Genomic DNA, 19,491 nt, shown 5'->3' with positions numbered 1-19,491 from the left:
CATTTAGCATTACTTTGTTTATTTATGTTTTATTTGTGTAAACACTGCTTTAACCGTAACGACATAAATTATATTGCTTGATTACTTTAGTTAGACAAAAGGCGTTTTATTTTGAAAGTGTTAACGGAAATCCTGTTTTTACTAATTCTGCCACAGTTGGCGCTAGCGTAAATGGGAAGCTAACGAAAGGTGAGAAGTTTTCCGCTGGCATTTTATTAAAGTCAATGCATAGTTATTCTCTGACACATGGGAAACCAAGCTGCATAGAAGGTCGCGGACTTTATCTACAGCACAGGTACGTTCAGTTTGACAGTAACTGGTTGCCAGTTGGTAAATTTGCTAACAGACCGGCTAGTAATTTTTTAGAAGTAGCATTTAGCCTAGCAGCAGCCATCTGTTTCGAGGCGGAACGCTGGAAGCAGGTGGGCGATCATCTCTGTAAAAAAAAAGAAAAAAGAAAAAAAAAGACCATTTTATAAAATGATTAAAACTGTATATATCATCATATGATTTAGATTTCATTAATAAAATAGCTTCTTTGTCATTCTATGACTAGTAGTAATAATAAATAACTTCATTTATTTCTCTTGGCACTGTTGCTATCGGTAACGCATTCCGTGCCCGCCTCTTGCACCCCAGCCAATCAAGACGCCGAAAATGTTATTGACTTTATTATAAGCCAATAGTAGGGTCACAACAAATATGACGGCTCTCCTCACCGCGTTCGATACTGCGGGGCGTCTCTTTCCGGCGCAGTATGCTGGGATGCTGATGCTGAGGCACTTCGTTGATCTGTAGCATCCTCTTTTACCTCAATGTTTGTCGACATGTTGTATTGTCTGAGGTGGCAGCACTGCGTTGACCTCTGTCTGGGTGGTCTTCTTCTATTTTTAGCGGGGCTGCAGCAGGTGGAAGCAGCAGCCGCCGCCACGGAGATGGCCAACTTGAACTGGAAGCCGTTTATCTACGGAGGGATGGCCTCGATTGTCGCAGAATTCGGTACGTGGTGCGCCGCAATATCCACACATTGACCATCAGGTGTATTTTTGGGGTTTTTTTGTATATATTTTTTTGGGAGTCGGGGGTATATGCTTTAATGTAACACGAGTAGAGCGCGTTGTATGCAAATGGTTAACCGCCAGTATTGTAGGAAAATGCATCACTACAGATAACACTGGCTCCAAAAAGGGAAATGGTGCATGTAGCAGAGAAAATGTCAAAGCCATTTGGTGATAATTGTGTTCCCCATTCTGCAATCGCAGGTGTGTGGCATTCACAAAGTTCAGTCCAGATTGTTGAGTGCTGACAAAAGTCTGGTGTTTAGCCTCAGTTTGTGTCTCTCACACAATCATCACATTCAAAATCATATTTAGATTTTTTGCTCCATGCAAAAGCCCATTTAAATCACTCTTCATCAGCTACTCTTTGCTATTTAATCCTATTGTCTACTATTTATATATTTTGTTCCGGTACAGTTGGTGTGGAGCACCTCCAATTTCATTGTACATGTACAGTGACAATAAAGGGCTATTCTATTTTTTTTTTTCCCCAGAGAACATGAGACAAAATTAAAACATTTCATCTGTTGCTCTATTTAGAGTCTTAAAGAATGAAGAAAAATACATTTCCTGTGTTTAAATACATGTTGCTTAGAATTGGGTTGTAAAACTAATAACACAATGACATTCTAAGAGCAAGTAACCAGTAGCAAGAGCCATGGAGGCATTCAAACTTAAATTTTAACAACACTTTGGCTTTCAGCCCATCATATTCTTTCACTCAAGTGTCTCCATAAAAGTTCAGATTTACTCTCTGCTCGGTTCTGGCAGGGTTAGTCCATTTTACATGGACCTGTTTGTTTATTTTTTTGCAACTGAATGAGAAGTTCTGCAACTAAAAAATACATGCTTCTTTTTAATATAAACAATAAGTAAATGTTTAATTCTGTTGAATAATCTGTGGTTTGAGTGCTGATTAAAGTAACTGTTAATAATAGTTTTGTCATAATCAATATGTAATTTTGAGGCGTTCATTTCAGACTAATCTTTTTTTGTTTGTTTGTTTTTGTTTGTTTTTTTTAAACGCCAAAAATAAACTTTCTGGAAGTTATGCTTCTACCACTATCTTTCCTCTTGTAGAACTCATCTATTGACTTCAGTAGAAGATTTCTCTTTTAACATGATTGATGTTTACTGTATATGATATGAACATAGAGCTACATGATATACATTTGTTTCTGTATTCTGAGTCTTTTTAAAATAATAAAATAAATAAAATAAAATAATAAACCACATAAAATGTGTTTTTAATCCCTATTTATCATTATTTTTCATTCTCAGGCACATTTCCCATTGACCTTACTAAGACCAGACTACAGGTCCAAGGTCAGTCTCAGTACACAGAGGTGCGCTACAGAGGCATGTTCCATGCTCTGTTCAGGATCGGGAAGGAGGAGGGCATTCGGGCGCTCTACTCTGGGTATGGAATATTATCTTTTAGGCCACTCATTTGATCTGCATAACATGTCATAGTTTCACTGTAGAAAGGTTTTCCGTGATGCATCTCTCTAGTTTACATGAATGCTATTGCTTGATCAAGATTAAAAATTCCTGTCTTTGCTTAATACGTTTTTGTTTTCTGACTCAGCTGAGCCTTTGTAGGCTGACTGTGCACATAAGCAGTGTTGGCAAAGAGCCTGTGTTGCTTTACCTAACGGATGTCTTAGCATTTCCTGTATTTTCTGGGCCATTTGATGTACAGAAAAGTCTTAATAAATTTAACTCTGTAGCAACAATGTTAAAAAATCTGGTTTATATCTCTTTGGTGGAATGCCAAAACCTCATTGATTGGCTCCATCATTTCTTATATGTAGGAAAGTCCATTTGTATTTAATATTTTCTCTAATGTTATAAATAATTCTGCTATCTCCCTGTCTACATTGCTTGTGCTGCAGAGAAGCGACTGCCCCCCTCGCCAGTGTTTTTCATTTGAGCTTTACTGAGAGCTAATACACTTTGAAATAAGACTCCGCTGTAAGTTTAAGTGGGGGTTATTTGAATAAAGATTTCCTTAGAATTTCAGTCCTACCAGCTCTTATTTCCAGGGAGTGTGCATACAGTCCCAGGTAAATTATTGTTCCTAGAAGACAGGGAGATCTCATTTTCTTTTCTCTCATTGTGCAGTCAAATAGTCTTACTTGCTACTCACTTCTGATATCATATATGGGTGACGCAGGCTGCTGCTGGCTGCTCTGTTAAAGCAGTTTAGTATTCTATTTTAGCTTCATGATATTTTGTGGAAGGGGGGTAGAAGGGAGTCGGGTCACGTATGGTTAGAGTGGTCAGCAGCTTAGGTTGGTCGGGATATGAACCTCAGTAAATATGAATGCACTCCACTGGTTAAAAATAAACTCACCACTGTCAGTGTTTCTCACATTGAAGTTTCAAAGTGTTATTGTCATATGCACAAAATATCTGCATATAACAAAATATTTCCCAACATGTTTCCCTGTACAACTAAATTTTTCCTTTGCTGTCCACAACAGATGCAAAAAATGCTCATATAAAATGGAGAAATAGAATAAGTGATCATTTAAAGGAATAATAAATGTATAAAGACAGCATATGAGAAATATAGTAAAAATATATGATATGCAAAAAAATATAACTATATGAGCTGCAAGGGGTCTGTACACAGGGCTATGCAATAAATGAATTTGAATTTCAGCCTAAACAATATTTGTGCTGCTTCTACTTTGAAATAATTTTCTCTTTTGGCCTTCAACACATCTCTTTCCTTGATTTTTACCCCTTAATAAAAATCCCTGCCATGCTGCAGTATGTTTGGTTTAGTTTATTTAGCTTTTGTTAGGTAAGGTATAATAAAAGTTTAAGAAAGATGAAGATAAAATATTTTATTTGCCACTTGTACACATGCACGAGGTCCGGGTTCATAGGAAATCTAGTTAAACAACTCTTTTCTTATTCAATAAATCCCTTCCTTTTGAGTGATCGTGATGAATATCTATAGTCTTACTGACCAAAAAAACCCATAATTAAGCAACCCTGTGTTCACATTTGTGACTCCTTTCTTTGCACACATTTTCTTAAATGAGTTATTGAATAACACAGTTAATAAATTCTCCAGTGGAAATATTTGTGAAGTACTTTGTGGCCATAAATACCTGAACAATGTAGTCAGCTGTCTCTCACCCTGTGGATGAACTCCAACTCCACTATCTTGGATTGGAGCTGGTGGAAGGTCAGTAATATCATGGATTGCCAGAGTAGCTAGCTGGCGAGCTGTTAGGGAAACCACAAGGCGGGAAGAATTAATAATATACTTGGGTTGGCTGCCCAAGTAAAGCCTAAAGTCCTCTGAGTTCTCTAAATTATGCCTCCTTGTCTCTTCTGTCCTCTATCCTCCTGCCAGTGACCAGGAAATCGGTCTTTTTCCACCATACTGAAAAATGTTTGAATTCTTAAAATTCGTGTGGAGAGCATAGAGAACAGGCATACAGGGGAAGCTGCTAATCAGACTTTTTGCTCTTGTGTGTATGATTTCACATTTGGTCATGTTGCACCCTTCTCAATTTAACTAAGTCCTAAATGGTACCATGTCATGAGCGCTGTTACATCTGAGATCGTAGCATACATCAGTAGGTGGGCAGTAACAAACCAATTTATGATGAAGCTGCACCACATGCCCTCTTTAACTGAGGCGCAGAGGCAAATATGTTCTCATTCTGTTAAATTCATATTGCCTCCACTCCTCTGCTCACATTTCTCGTGGGTGGAATAAGACACAAGTTGAGGATGTTGCAGTCTGAGAAAAGCAAAAAGTGTGGGAAAGTGTGGGACTCATTCGCTTCTCATTTATCAGCCACACTCATCTTCAGCCCTTTGGTACTCACCTTCTGAAGGAGAAAAGCTGGATGGTTGTTCACCATGTGGTTTTTCTTAACTGTTTGCAATCATCAGAACAAATAGTTTAGAATGTGCCACAGCAACAACTTCATGACAAGTAAAGGCTGATTATTTGAACATGATAAGACACTGTGAATACTCTTTTACGTTTACTGATGTGGGGAGGGAAAAAAATTGAACATTAGTCTGGAGCCTTGATGTGCTCTACAATATGCAGTAATAAAGACTGAACGCAGAGCTGCTACACTTTGTGGGCGGCTGAGCTGAATTCAGCTGACAGCCCCGTGGGGAAAGTAATGCAATCCATTCTGAAAAAGATTTAAAAACAAGCTTCTCTTTGTTTTTAGAGCATTCAGGTGTTTTCAGAGCACTTTCTAAAATCCACTTTCTGTGTAACAGACAATAGCTAGAATTTCACAATCCTTAATAAGGCCGAAATGGTATTGACTTGCATTCATAGCCACGCAAGTAAGTTCTTGATATATATACTCGCTTTAGGAACTGACTTGAATCAAACTTTTTTTTTTTAATCTTCTCCTCACAGAATTTCCCCGGCTCTTTTGAGACAGGCTTCTTATGGGACAATCAAGATAGGAACCTACAATTCTCTGAAGAGGCTATTTGTCAGTCAGCCAGAAGGTTGGTACCACTATTTCTAACTCTAATATTCTTTTTTTTTTTTTTTTTTTTTTGTGTCCCTTTACTAAGTTCTCCTTAAAAGGCAAATTTTAGACTGTCTTTAATTCACAGGGTTTCATTAGTTAGTTACACAGAACCCAGCTGAAAACTTGATAGTATTCTCACATTTACTCTAATCAGCTAAACCAGACAACTGGCCAACCATGTAGGTGTTTTAATACGGCATAAAATTTAGAATAACAATTATTCTGTCCTCACAGTAAACTGATACAATGTCCTTTAACATGCATTTGATTTGTAAGATTTTAGTTTGGGCTCAGCCAAAACCAGAGATTACAGTAAGCAAATGCTTTTTAAGCTATCTTGGATCTTCCATAATAAAAACAGAACGGACAGAGAGCCAGTCCTTGAGGGCCGGTGTCCTGCAGGTTTTAGATGTGTCCTTGATCCAACACAGCTGATTCAAATGGCTAAATTAACTCCTCACCATGTCTTGTAGTTCTCCAGAGGCCTGGTAAGAACTAATCATGTGATTCAGGTGTGTTGACCCAGGGTGATATCTAAAACCTGCAGGACACTGGCCCTCGAGGCCTGGAGTTGCCTACCCCTGCTTTACACAGAGGTGCATTTGTATTGTGACGTCTGTTGTGATTTTTTTTTTTTTCTTTTTCTAAATTTCTCCAAATATCTAAACACCCTCCAAACTGTACTAATGAGAAAGTCTAAAACTACCACTGAAACAATAGAAAACTAAAACTAAACATTTTCAAATAATTAAAAGCTGAACACAGACAAGTAAACTAACTGAAAATAAAGTGAAATAAAAACAAAAAGTCTAAATCTGGGATTGTTGTGGAGGCTAAAAAGCTGAACTGGGTTCTGTTTATGGTGCAGCCCTCCCCTTCTTATGTTACCCACCCTTGCTGTAAAGGGTTTTCTTTTTTGTTGTTGTTGTTGTTTTTTTTATTTTGTTTTTTAAAGGACCATCTTCCATTCAGCATACCCAGTAATGATGACTAAATGGATATTTCGGCTGCTCCTTTTCTACAAGGATTCACCATAACAAGTAGCTCATGGTTTGATCTGGCAGAGTTTTGAGCCCGATGCCCTTTCTGACACCCCTCCAAAGGGGATTTGTGTTTCCAACTGGAATCAAATCACCGTTGGAATACTTGAAGTAATATTGCATTGCATCTTGAGGATCAGTAAGCTTACAAAATGAACTCCAAATGGTTTAAACATACTATGTTATTGGCTTATATAGTACAGGAGAGGAAAGGGATCTGTCACAAAGGTAAAGGCCAAACATAGATGAGGTTGAAATAGAGATGCTCCAGAAAAACTGTTTTTAAACAGACTCCCTTTGCTTATTTTCTGCTCACGCAGGTTCTGTGCTGGACTTTATCAGCACAGTTAAAATGTAGGCAGCTCTGCATATGCACAGCAACAGGGAACCAAGTAAGGCAAAGATAATGTGTTACAACTACACTCATTAAGATGTTTGATCATTTTTTTCCCAGCAACGGCATCATTATTATTGACGATCCTTCTTCGTCGTCGTCTTCTTCGCTAGTATTCACTGTCTGACAATATCTAATTTAGTGATGCGGGCACGGATGTAACAGAGGTTTGTGGTGTTAGCACTAGAAGCATGATGGAATTAGACAGGAGAAAGGGGAAAAGATTAATATTGCTGTTTATTTATTTATTTATTTTTTAAATGGTAAAAACTCTGCTACACAAAGCGAGCTCTTTACAAGCCTGCCATGATCTTTAAGGCGAACTTTGAAGCTCAGTTAAACAGTCCAGAGTGAATATCAATAAATGTCCTTCTCTAACGGCTCCCTGAGACACAACAGCCATTTCTTCTTTCTTGCCAAGTGTTGAGTTGATCATTAAGATATACTGACATTGAAAAGGAATAGAGCATAACCAAAGCTGCAGTGCACTGATTTACCTCAATTTGACTTAAAGCCAGTATTTTTTTATTTTTTTATTTTTTTTATTACTATGCAAGTCATATTTCTAGGACAGCAAACCAAACAGCAGAATATCAGAGTCATTTAACATTGTAGTGTGGAATAATTAACACAAAATTCGGCTTCTAAAATGCTCTTGGCCTTCGATAAATCTGGGGCTGGTGCAGTTTCATAACTATAAAAGTCTCCATGGCAGGTGAACCAAAAATTGATTGTGCATGACCGTGCTTCTCTTGCTTTTCATTTTTTCATGCTCATTCTTTTTCTTTGTTTGCAATCAATGCTAGTTTTGTGCATCAAACATGAAAAAACCCCTTGCAAATCTTTTCTTCCTTGTTTGGATTGCAAAATATTGGATGTTGTGTTGTCACTTGTTTGAGATTAAGTGGATGAAAAGAGGTTAATGATGTTTGTATGTTTGTTGGAAATGGTTGAAAGTAAAGCAGTTATATGATAATTTGCCCCTGGTAATGAATAAAATACATTCACCTTAGCTGAGCGGATGTCCTTTATTTGTTAAAAATCAAAATCAGCCTTGATAAACACACACTGAGGTCCCAACATTTTACCCAGGTTAAGTTGGACATTTCTTTTTTCCAACATATTTCCTCTGAATAGAGCGACAGTACAACACCTGTGTTGACCCATCTGGAAGTGAGTGAGTTAACATCCCGGCAGTAATTTGCAAGCTAAACAACAGGCAAAGTGCGTCCAGTAAGGAAGGAAGGAAGGGACAGAAAGATGAGTGGGGATGGAAAAGGCAGGAAACTATGAAAGAGGCTGTTTTGATACTGATACTCTGATAAGCTTTTATCCATTTGTCAAACATATATTTGATATTAAGTGTGCACAGCACAAAATTGCATAATTTTTTTTTTTTTTTTTGCCAGAAAAGGAAAGTGATGTTGTTTGAGACTGAAATTGGCTTCCTTTTTATATACTGTGGTATGCAAAAGTTTGGGCACCCCTGATAATTTTCACGTTTTTCCTTCATAAATCATTGGTTGTTTGGATCAGCAATTTCATTTAAATATATCTTATAGCAGACAAACACAATGATATTTGAGAAGTGAAATGAAGTTTATAGGATTTACAGAAAGTGTGCAATAGTTACTTAAACTAAATTAGGCAGGTGCATAAATTTGGGCATCCTTGTTGTTTTATTGATTTGAATACCTTTAGCACTAATTATTGAAACATAAAATTTGTTTGGTAAGCTCATTGACCCTTGACCTACATACACAGGTAAATCCAGTCACGAGAAAGGGTATTTAGGGTGGCCAATTGCAAGTTTTTCTCCTCTTTGCATCTTCTCTTGAGAGTGGCTACATGGGAGCCTCAAAACAACTCTCAAAGAGATTGTTCAACATCATGGTTTAGGGGAAGTATACAAAAAACTATCTCGGAGATTTCAGCTGTCAGTTTCCACTGTGAGGAACATAGTGAGGAAATGGAAGACCACAATTGTAATTGAGGCTGGAAGTGACAGGTCAAGGAAAATCTTAGATAAGCAGAGGGAAAGGATGGTGAGAACGGTCATAGTCAACCCACACACCAGCTCCAAAGACCTACAACATCATCTTCCTGAAGATGGTGTCACTGTCCATCGTTCAACTATTCAGCGCACTTTGCACAAGGAGATGCTGTATGGGAGACGAATGCAGGAGGAACAAGTACAATGTTCTGGAATGGCCATCTCAGTCCCCAGACCTGAATATTATTGAAAATCTATGGTGTGACTTAAAGCGGGCTGTCCATGCTCTGAAACCATCAAACCCGACTGAACTGGAGATGTTTTGTAAAGACAAAAGGTCCAAAATACCTTCAACCAGAATCCAGACTCTCATTGGAAGCTATAAGAAGTGTTTGGAGGTGTTATTTCTGTAAAAGGAGGATCTACTAAATATTGATGTAATTTTTCTGTTGGGGTGTCCAAATTTATGCACCTGCCTAATTTAGTTTAAGTAACTGTCATCCAAAGACATAAGTGGGAGGGGGGGGAGGCACCATCCCAGCCACCTTGGCAATAGTTGTTGTGGTTTGATGCTAAATAACAAAAGTCAGTATAAAATATAATAAAATTGAATTTAGATGGCATTTGTCAGCACACTTGCCAGCTTGTACTTGCACTGACCTTATTTGAGACCACAAATCACAGGGAAATGTGTACATTTCTGTCCTTAATAAGCAACACAGCGATTACACTGTTGTACTGCTAATGTCAGATTTCTATTCCTTGATCCAGTGTAGACACATTTGGTTACTACAAATGAGATCAACCATCTGAATGTTTTTAAGCCAGTATGCACAATGTAGATTATAGAAAATATGAGAAAATTAGATAAGCCAAACAATGGTTACGCCTTTGATTTTCTCCTTCTCTCTTCTCTTAAAACTGACTGTGAAGTACTGTGTGCTTGATAAGAGCTCTGAATAGGAATCTGTAATTTCAACTTGGTGCCTTTTAGCATATTTTTAACCTTTCCACCTTCCAGAAATAGCTATCCTAATTTTGTAGCTTTTACTCAAAATTAAGAGAACTTCATTTCAGACAGGCTCTAGTTAAGAGACAGGCTAACGGCTAATGTTTCTTTTTGAGGCTAATAATGATTTCTGTGGAGTTCAAATAATTCCAGTGTATCATTTGCTACTGTTGATACACAATATTCTGTAGTATGCATTTAAAGAGAAAAATAGTCAGAGGTTGGGTAGGTTCTCACCTACTAGCAAAAGATCTTACAAGTTAGTTAGCAACTTGCCATTAAGGTGTCACTTGACTATGCATTGTCTGCTTAGCCGTGTTGCCTACTCCATTCTGCTTTATGTTGTTGTTTTCAGGCCATTTCCTTTTTTTAATTTAAATTTATTTTTGGCAACTTTGGGTTTAGTTTTTTTTTAGCGCATGCTCAGACTTTAATGGCTAGTACTGTTGGACTGCAAGAAAACTCTCATATCTGTCTAGAAACAGCTGTAAACACTGAACTGTGATAATACCATTTATACATTTTCATGAGGATTATTTTCAGCATTATAAGAAATGTAAAAAAGTGTGAACAACAACATCAACATTTACACTAATGCTGAAATGAGAGAGACTGATATATCAGTTGAGCTCTACTCTTGATTTGTCATTTTTTAAGGATGTAAGATATTTAAAAGGGTTGATTCTTTGATATGTCGATTTTTCTCATTGTGATCAGACGTTGATGTGAGATGTTGAAAGTACAAGGTGCAAAAACAATTGAACTTTTCTTCCTCAACAGATGTTTCAAAACAGGCCCTAAAATAATGCCAATATGTGGTTTTTGTTTTTTTTTTGTTAATGTCACAAAAAGTCAACACTTTAAGTTAGTTTGCATTAAAGAAATTGTATTTATATTTTAAACTGTATACACTATACAGTAACTGGATCCTTGCAAAATTAACACTTTGTTCTGTAATCTACAGACATTAAGAAGAATAATAATAATTGTACTGAGTTGTCTCGGTTGCTGTTCTAAATAATTACACTGATGTTTAGACCCAGAGAAGATGCAATAGTGTACCAAAACTGATACACAAAGCAAGAATTAAGTGTTCATAAAATTTACGTTATCTCTAGAAATAACCCTTTAGACATCAATTCATAGTTAATTATAGGATGATCTAGTATTTGCTAGTTTGCTGGTTGGTTTTGGCTCTGCCTTGACTCAATTTGTGTAATTTTGTGACAGATGAGACGATGGTCATCAACGTCTTCTGCGGTGTCGTGTCTGGAGTCCTGTCGTCCTCTTTGGCCAACCCTACAGATGTTCTCAAGGTGACTACTAATGTTGGCAGTAAGCCCTAGGATATTGGAATGTGTGTGCTGTCAATATCAAAGCACTGCTTTATTATTTATTAAACAGCAGTTGTGACACTGATATGCTGAGAAATACTCACTCATGAAACATAATACTAGTAACTTTATAGTTGAACCTTTTTCTGTTTTTAAACCTAATCCATGAGCCAAAAGTTTAGCAACTGTTTTGTGTTTCCATTTGTTTTAGATCAGAATGCAGGCACAGGGCAGCCTGCTCCAAGGCAGCATGATGTCCAACTTCATCAACATCTACCAGACAGAGGGCACCAGAGGGCTGTGGAGAGTGAGTGCTGCATTTCGCTGTATAGCTAGGTCAAGGTGTTTTTGACCATAAAAGTTACAGTAAGGTCTGGTCTAGCTCTTCACGTGATTTCTTTACAAATTAATCTGGTCCAGTCTATCCACAGTTTAGCACAAAGCCTAAAAGCAACTTTTCTATGCCCCCAAGGAAAATAGGCACCCATCTTGCTTCATTCTGTTCACTGAGTTGCACTGTAAGTGTGTTACGGTCTGATTCATTTTCTCCATCCTTCACGTCTTCAGGGTGTCATCCCCACAGCACAGAGAGCAGCTATTGTTGTCGGAGTGGAACTTCCTGTCTATGACATAACAAAGAAGCACCTCCTTCGTTCCGGCCTCATGGGAGACACTATTTTAGCACATTTCATGTAAGTTTAAACTATTCTTAAAGTCTGTCTTTAGCTGTGCAGTGGCAACAGCTGTAGTTAATCTGCATTCTGTGTTTTTCTGCAGTTCAAGTTTTGCATGTGGCTTGGCGGGGGCACTGGCCTCCAATCCTGTAGATGTGGTCAGAACTCGAATGATGAACCAGCGAGTTTTGTCTGGAAACCCCATTTACAAAGGAACATTGGATGGACTGATGCAGACGTGGAGGAATGAAGGCTTCTTTGCTCTCTACAAGGGATTTTGGCCTAACTGGCTACGACTGGGACCTTGGAACATCATTGTATCCTTTAAAGTAAACAAAACTTGAACTTGGATCATTTCTAGTTCTTAGAAAAATAATTAATTCCATAAAAGACCTGGAATAGGATCAGAAATAGTAAATCTAGATATATAATATGGAAAAAAACTGCTAGTACTTTAAAATTTAGCATTTGGCCATCCCTATTAGACTCGGGCTATATCATGGTGTTATGGTATACCAGGGTAGTTATAAATCCCAGTGGACATGACTTCCAGTTTTTAGGCCTGCCACTTCTTATTTTGTCCATCCATCCATTTTCTTCCACTTATCCGGGGCTGGGTCGCGAGGGCAGCAGCCCAAGCAGAGAAGCCCAGACCTCCCTCTCCATAGTCACCTCCTCCAGCTTATCTGGGGGAACACCCAGGCGTTCCCAGGCCAGCCGAGAGATATAATCTCTCCAGCATGATCTGGGTCTGCCCCGGGGCCTCTTCCCAGTGGGACATGCCTGGAAAACCTCGCCCAGGAGGCATCCTTTTCAGATACCCGAACCACCTCAACTGTCTCCTTTTGATGTGGAGGAGCAGTGGCTCTACTCTGAGCCCCTCCCAAATGGCCGAACTTATCACCCTATCTCTAAGGGAGAGGCCAGCCACCCTTCGGAGGAAGCCCATTTCCGCAGCTTGTGTTCGCGATCTCGTTCTTTCGGTCACTACCCACAGCTCATGACCATAGGTGAGGGGAGGGACGTGGATCGACCGGTAAATTGAGAGCTTCGCTTTTACACTCAGCTCTCTCTTCACCACAACAGACCGGTACAGCGTCCGCATCATTGCAACCGCTACACCAATCCGTCTGTCGATCTCCGGCTCCCTTCTCCCGTCACTCATGAACAAGACCCCTCCAGGTCAGGGACGAGACCCTGACCCGGAGTGGGCACTCCACCCTTTTCCGGCTGAGGACCATGGCCTCAGATTTGGAGGTGCTGATTCTCATTCCCACAACTTCACACTTGGCTGCAAACCGTTCCAAGGCGAGCTGGATGCCATCACCTGATGAAGCCAACAGAACCACATCCTCTGCAAAAAGCAGAGATGAGATCCTGAGACCACTGAAGTGAAAGCCTTCCGCCACTTGCTACACCTAGAAATTCTGTCCATAAAAATTATGAACAGAACCGGAGACAAAGGGCAGCCCTGGCGGAGCCCATCACCCACCAGGAACGAGTCAGACTTATTGCCGGCTATGCGGACCAAGCTCTTGCAACGGTCGTATAAGGACTGAATGGCCCATAGCAATGGGCCAGACACCCCATACTGCCAGAGCACCCTCCACAGGACCCCCCGAGGGACACGGTCGAATGCCTTCTCCAAGTCCACAAAACACATGTAGACCGGTTGGGCAAACTCCCATGCGCCCTCGAGTATCCTCGAGAGGATAAAGAGCTGGTCCAGTGTTCCACGACCAGGACGAAAACTGCATCGCTCCTCCTGTATTCAAGGTTCAAATGTATAGAAAGCTTATTTTATCCTCAACTTAATTAATTTCACTGCCTCCATGTCACATAAATGCCTATGAGTTCTCCTCTCCTCGACCTTTGCATTCCATTACTCCATTAAGCAGAAGGATGATGTCCATCTCAGCCACTGTTCAAAACCAGTGCCCACTCCTATGTATTTTTATTGGATTCATTTTATGCATTTATGAGAATGCATCAGTTTCTTAGAGAACATAATTACACACTAATCAGTTTATATTTATGAGTGAAGTATGTTTCTTTTTGTTTGTTTTGTATTGCTAAATAACTTTTTTTTTTTTGGTAACGGCTGGCCACTGGCTGTACTTTTAAAGAAAGTCTGGCTCCTTGAACGAAAAATATAAAGAAATTAAAGGAGGCTTGAGACTTTTGCACAGTACAAATTAAATTGACTTGTATGGCAATCAAGTAATGGACTTGGTGAGTTTGTTCAGCCTACCCCATGAACCATCGTAGTGCTGGCAATGATGCTCTCTGTCAGTGTTTTCATTGGTGCAATTTGAATACCAACTTTTTTTGCAAGGTAAATGCATTGAAGTATTTGTATCTGCCAATCCACTGTCTGTTTCCTTAACATACTTCTCAGTTCTTCATCACCTTTGAGCAGCTGAAGAAGCTCCCATTTTAACAAGAGCCGGTAGTGCGACTGTGTGGGTCGGTTGGACTGTGTCAGAGATAAGTGGGGCATGAGCATGGCACCAGGCGATTTGGCAAATCTATATTCACACTCCCTTTGAACGAAAACCAGTTTCATTTCAAGGTTGTTTTTTTTGTTTGTTTGTGGGTTTTTTTTTTGTTTGTTTGTTTGTTTTTTATTGTTACTGATTCTGTTTTAAAGACTGCTGTGGTTAATGATTTCGCTCACCATTTCACACTCCTCAGGCAGCTAAATGCGTAGTTCTAGCAAAAGAGGGAAAGCTTAGAGGACAATGTGTTTTGTTTTGTTTTTCTCAGCTGATGAGAAATAGATTAGTGTGGATTGCATGACTGGATTTTTAAACTTGGGCTTTCCGAGGACAGAGTGAAAATTTCTAATTATTTGCTCAGGATTCTTAGACACAGCTGATGCACGTACGGAGGAAAAAGGGTGTTAGATTTTAAAAAGAATGTGTAGAAAGCTTTGTTTTAGGGGAAAGATGGTGCATGAAATTTGCTCAGAAAATCTCATTTTAACTGCTGAACAGAGGAATGGCGCGAATGAGTGGTACACGTGACAAAGTGACTGTTACTGGTAGTCACAGTAATAAGAGAGATGAAGGTACAACAGAGTTGACACTGTTACAGAGAGATGATGGCTCTTCCAGTGAGCTTTGTGTTCATCTAAAGGTTTTTGTTATTCATTTGTTCTGTTGTTTTACAGTCAGAAATCTGAACCATCTGAGCCTGTGAAGAGTAAATAGCACATCAGCTCTTATTAAGAAGTACTTGATTCAAAGCAGCAGCCAATCCTTAACAAAAAGGTTGTTTTGTTTATTTTTTTCAGTTCTGTTCACATCCATCTGAATCAGTATTAGGATGTAGTCGGTGGTGGGCAAAGAGCTTGCTGCCACACAAACAAGAGAACAATCAGTACATAGTGTAAATGTATGTACAGACACATTCACACTCAGAGGTGGATGTATTTTACCTGAGGCATGTTCCTGTACATACAAGGCCTTATCGTTCCTCTTTTAACCTCAGTTCCTGTGCCAAATTGCGTCCCGTCCCGAACTTGCACTTGGTCTTTGTAATAAGTCACTGTAGTTGATGTAGATTACTCGGTGACATGTGCACATTTGTAAATCACATTCTCTGAACTCCACCCATGTAAAACAGACCAGACATATTTACATTTATTTTTAACTGCTTGTTTAAATTTTATTTAAAATAAACATTTTTTTCTTCCTCATTTTGTGTCTGGGTGCTGGTCAAATTCAGTTTTTTTTAAATTATTTATTTATTTTTTGCTTAATTTATCAAAATCCTTTAACAGCACTGTTATAGGCAGCCGTGCTCTTTAGGTTATATTTGACTAATATTTCATAAACCAGCACCACGTTGGTCATACTCATCCACATAGCTGTGCCATCTTTCTCTCAAATGCTTAAAAAAAAAACCTGATTGGATTTTGTGAATCTGTTTCTTCTTCTAATTGCATCACCCAGTCTCCTCTAGTTTTGATTAAAAGACGCACACGGTGTCCACTGGTACTGAATCATTGCGGCTGCAGAAATGTCTGGATTTTGTTTTTTTGTTTGTTTGTTTTTTTAGGCTGCATTTGCACTACGTACAGTAGTCCTCCTTTCCTGCCCTTTAATTACATGTGCTTAATAATCTGCCCCTGAGAGCGCTTTACTTTGTCTCAGCATCTCAACTCTTCTCTATCATGCTTGCTTGTCTCTTTCAAACACCTTTGGGCAGCACTCTTCCATAGGAGCATTAGGATCATAATTTTATGCATCTTGTAGTTTAATTGGAACAATTTGTTAACTGCGTAACACAATTCTCATAAAGGCAGCTGTTTAAGTGCCCTGCTTAAGCCTGGGTCTCTGTGTACTCTAATGATGCTAATCAAACAAACGGGGCACATGGTACCCACTGAGTTCTCCTTAATTGAGCCTGACTTTAAAATCCTAAGTAAAACAGACAGTCTTCCAGTGTAAATGCTGTCGTCCTGTGCACAGTTTTTAAAGTGACTAATGGTGAATAAAGTTTTCCGAGGAGGAGTTGGTAGGTTTTACCTGTCCTCAAACTGCTGTAGCGTTTAATTTTTTTTCCAGTTTGTGCTCCAGAGTTTGTAGTGAGCCGTTTCACTTTGCGTCTTTGTACGTCTAAGTGTGACGTGCTGCTTTCAGAGGTCACTTTAAAATAGGTTTTCCTGGAGTCCTGGGAGCGTTGTGCTGTTACAGCCTTACACTGTACATCAATCACCTGTTAGAGATGATATTCTGTAATTATATTCTTCCAGTCCTGTTCTGACAGCTCATCACTGCACTGAGTGTACGGAGTACTGATTTTTGCACTTCAGTTTTATTTTTTGTCTGCACACTGGTAATCTGAGTACAAGGTTTAATCCACGGAGTGGGTTAAAGACTCAGGTGGAGATGCAGCTACACAGGGATGTTTTTCATAACATGGGTACATCTGAAAACAAAGATGTCTTCAGTTTTGGCTTCAGTCCACACTTAAGTAACAATGCTGCAGTTCTAAGTCTGTTTAATAATTTCTTTTATTAAAAAATATCAGCAGGGAATTCTAGGCAGAAGGAAAAAGTGCAGACCTGCCTGATTTCAAACTTGGGTTTTTGTTTTGTTTGTTAAATTAAATTGTTTTGTTTCCTCCTCAATAACTTCCATTAATATACTGAAGTACTATAAACATATGCTGCAGTATATGTTTATAATGCTTTTCTTGGATGGAAACCTTTGATGTGCAAACAGCATTTTCAGATGTATCCATGTAAATGTGGATAATATTGAACATTTAGTTAATATACAATTGTCTTCGATTCATTCAACATCATACATGTAAACTAATATTTTTTTTAAAATGATGAAATTACTGGAAAACCAAATTGTCATTTGGACTGAAGAACTTTAACTTTAATTCTCTTTGGACAAACCTTTTCAAGCTGTTAACTTGGGTAAAGGATGGTACACAAAAACATAATTATTTATTAAATCTGAGTATAACGGCTACTTTTTGCACATTGTTGTGAATGTAAATGTGATTGTGATACTCGGACAGGTAAATGATGAGGCTTTCTGTCGTGTACTTGTTCAGTTCAGCTCTGTTCATAAATAACAGTTGAAGGTCAGCTCATTTAAATTTACAGAACACGTTTTCATCTCACTCCTTCTAATGTTCTGTAAAACCAGGAGTGCTGACTGACATTCGCTCTCATATTTCATGTTTCCACAAATGTATGTCACAGTGGGGTAATTCACTTACTGCTCAACCTGTTTTTCTGCTTTCCAGTTTCCCCTGTGATATGTCTACAGTTCAGATGATGAATGCTCATAATAAACATCAGCAACATAGAAATAATCCCTGTAATTCAAAACCCCAGGCTTCAGATTGCTCTAAACAGCAAGTTTCAAGTCTTTTTTTTTTTTTTTGGGGGGGGGGGGTGTTCTCCTCAAATTTAAATGAATGATGTCAATCAGGGTGGATACCCCAAATATGGTCATCTTAGGTACAGGGCTCTGGCTGTGACCACAGAGGCCCCACCCACATGCTGCGTGTGTGTCAGGGACAGCCAATTTAGAGGGTTTGATTCAGACACAGGATGAATTGAGGGGCTGAGCAAGTGTCCAGTCTAAGATAAATGGGATCATTTGAAATTGAGAACTGTGTAAATCCACTCTAGTACAGTCCAACGGTAAAACCACGGAGCTGGAAATTCACTGTAATGTTCTGTGAACTGTTCAGCTTTTAAATGTCCAAAGGTTTCTCTTCTTTTCTGATTGTCAAATATTTAGAATCATGATTGTACAGGGTCATTTTATGTTTGAAGATGACATTTCAATTTTTTTATTTTTTTTTTTATTTTTTATTTTGGCTGATCTTATGTGACAATCTGTAGATTTGTCTATTTATTCGACTGTCTTCAGTTAACCTGAAGTCAAGACATGTTTATTTTATTTGTTTGGGTGATTTTATTTAGACTGTTCAGGTGCTATGTGTCAACCACATTATTTCACATTTTCGGGCCTAGTAATTTTTCCCACCGGTGTGTGCCATGTTGTTATTTATTTTTACTCTTATTAACAAAACTAAAACACTGTTACACTGACTTAACGGCCAATAATTTAGTGTTAAATTTTGAGCATTTGGCATCAATGATCTTTGTGATGCAGGGGAAATGGGTTTTTCTGGACACGTAGTGTATTGTTTTTATTGTTTAGTCATACTTCATGAAAACATGTAATTGAAGGCTGGATTTCATCTATTAAAGGCAATGTTTCTTGTCCTGATGGGTCCGGACACACTTAAATTTCATCATTTTACTGTTTAAAGTAACTTAATTATGAAACTTTGTAACTGCCAAATTTTCGTCTTCTTTTAAAGTCTGAAAGCAGAAGAAAATCTTTATTTTGTAAGTGTTCTCTTCACTCCCACTGATCATTTGCACATTTATTTGTGATTAGCTTGTATCATTGCTGTATAAAGACATCTTTCTTTCTTCTTTCCTTTCTTTCTTTTTTTTTGACAGAATATAAACTCACTGTTCACTTATTATTAAAATATAAGCTGTGATTATTAATTTTGTGTGTTTGTCAGTTGATAAAATCTATTTCATGGATTTTTAAAAAAATTTATGATGAATAAAAATGTATGTAAAAGTAGATGATATAAGTAAATAACAGTAACTTTTTATTAGTATTGGTAAATATCATTTGTTCTCTTGGGGGAGAAAAGTTATGTGCTGTCACATTAATACCACATCTAAGAGTTAAAAATTATATAGAGAGATTTTTTTAGATATTTAAAGTTTTAGGCAGGTGAGGGAAAAATGCTGTAAACAAAGAATGCTTTCAAAAATGGAAGTGTTAATCATTTATTTTCATTAATCAACAAAATGCAGTGAAGGAACAAAAGAGAAATCTACATCAAATCTATATTTGGTGTGACCACCCTTTGCATTCTTCTAGGTACACTTGCAC

At 38.3% G+C, this 19,491-nt stretch overlaps 1 protein-coding gene across 3 annotated transcripts; it reads left to right on the top strand.

The window, feature by feature from the left end:
* Nucleotides 1–130: 130 nt before the first annotated feature.
* LOC147320366 (brain mitochondrial carrier protein 1-like) lies at nucleotides 131–19,091 on the top strand. 3 transcript variants are annotated; one of them, XM_086308274.1, is made up of 9 exons: nucleotides 131–295; nucleotides 895–999; nucleotides 2,340–2,478; nucleotides 5,470–5,564; nucleotides 11,257–11,342; nucleotides 11,572–11,667; nucleotides 11,928–12,052; nucleotides 12,138–12,351; nucleotides 14,433–19,091. In XM_086308274.1, the coding sequence occupies exons 2-9, from the start codon at nucleotides 936–938 to the stop codon at nucleotides 14,472–14,474; spliced, it is 861 nt and encodes a 286-aa protein (XP_086164400.1). In that variant the 5' UTR covers nucleotides 131–295; nucleotides 895–935; the 3' UTR covers nucleotides 14,475–19,091. The 3 variants fall into 3 exon arrangements, with proteins under 3 accessions (XP_086164400.1, XP_086164401.1, XP_086164399.1); XM_086308275.1 differs by having other exon boundaries at nucleotides 143–189; XM_086308273.1 differs by lacking the exon at nucleotides 131–295 and having other exon boundaries at nucleotides 801–999.
* Nucleotides 19,092–19,491: the final 400 nt, after the last annotated feature.

This window comes from Aulonocara sp. 'chitande type north' Nkhata Bay, linkage group LG10 (assembly GCF_057382095.1).
Source record: "Aulonocara sp. 'chitande type north' Nkhata Bay isolate Kocher_YH1m ecotype deep benthic linkage group LG10, A_spYH_male_GT1.1, whole genome shotgun sequence".
Lineage (NCBI taxonomy): Eukaryota > Metazoa > Chordata > Actinopteri > Cichliformes > Cichlidae > Aulonocara > Aulonocara sp. 'chitande type north' Nkhata Bay.
Note: the sequence above shows the minus strand (reverse complement) of the source record. Positions and strands in the feature narration are given on the sequence as shown.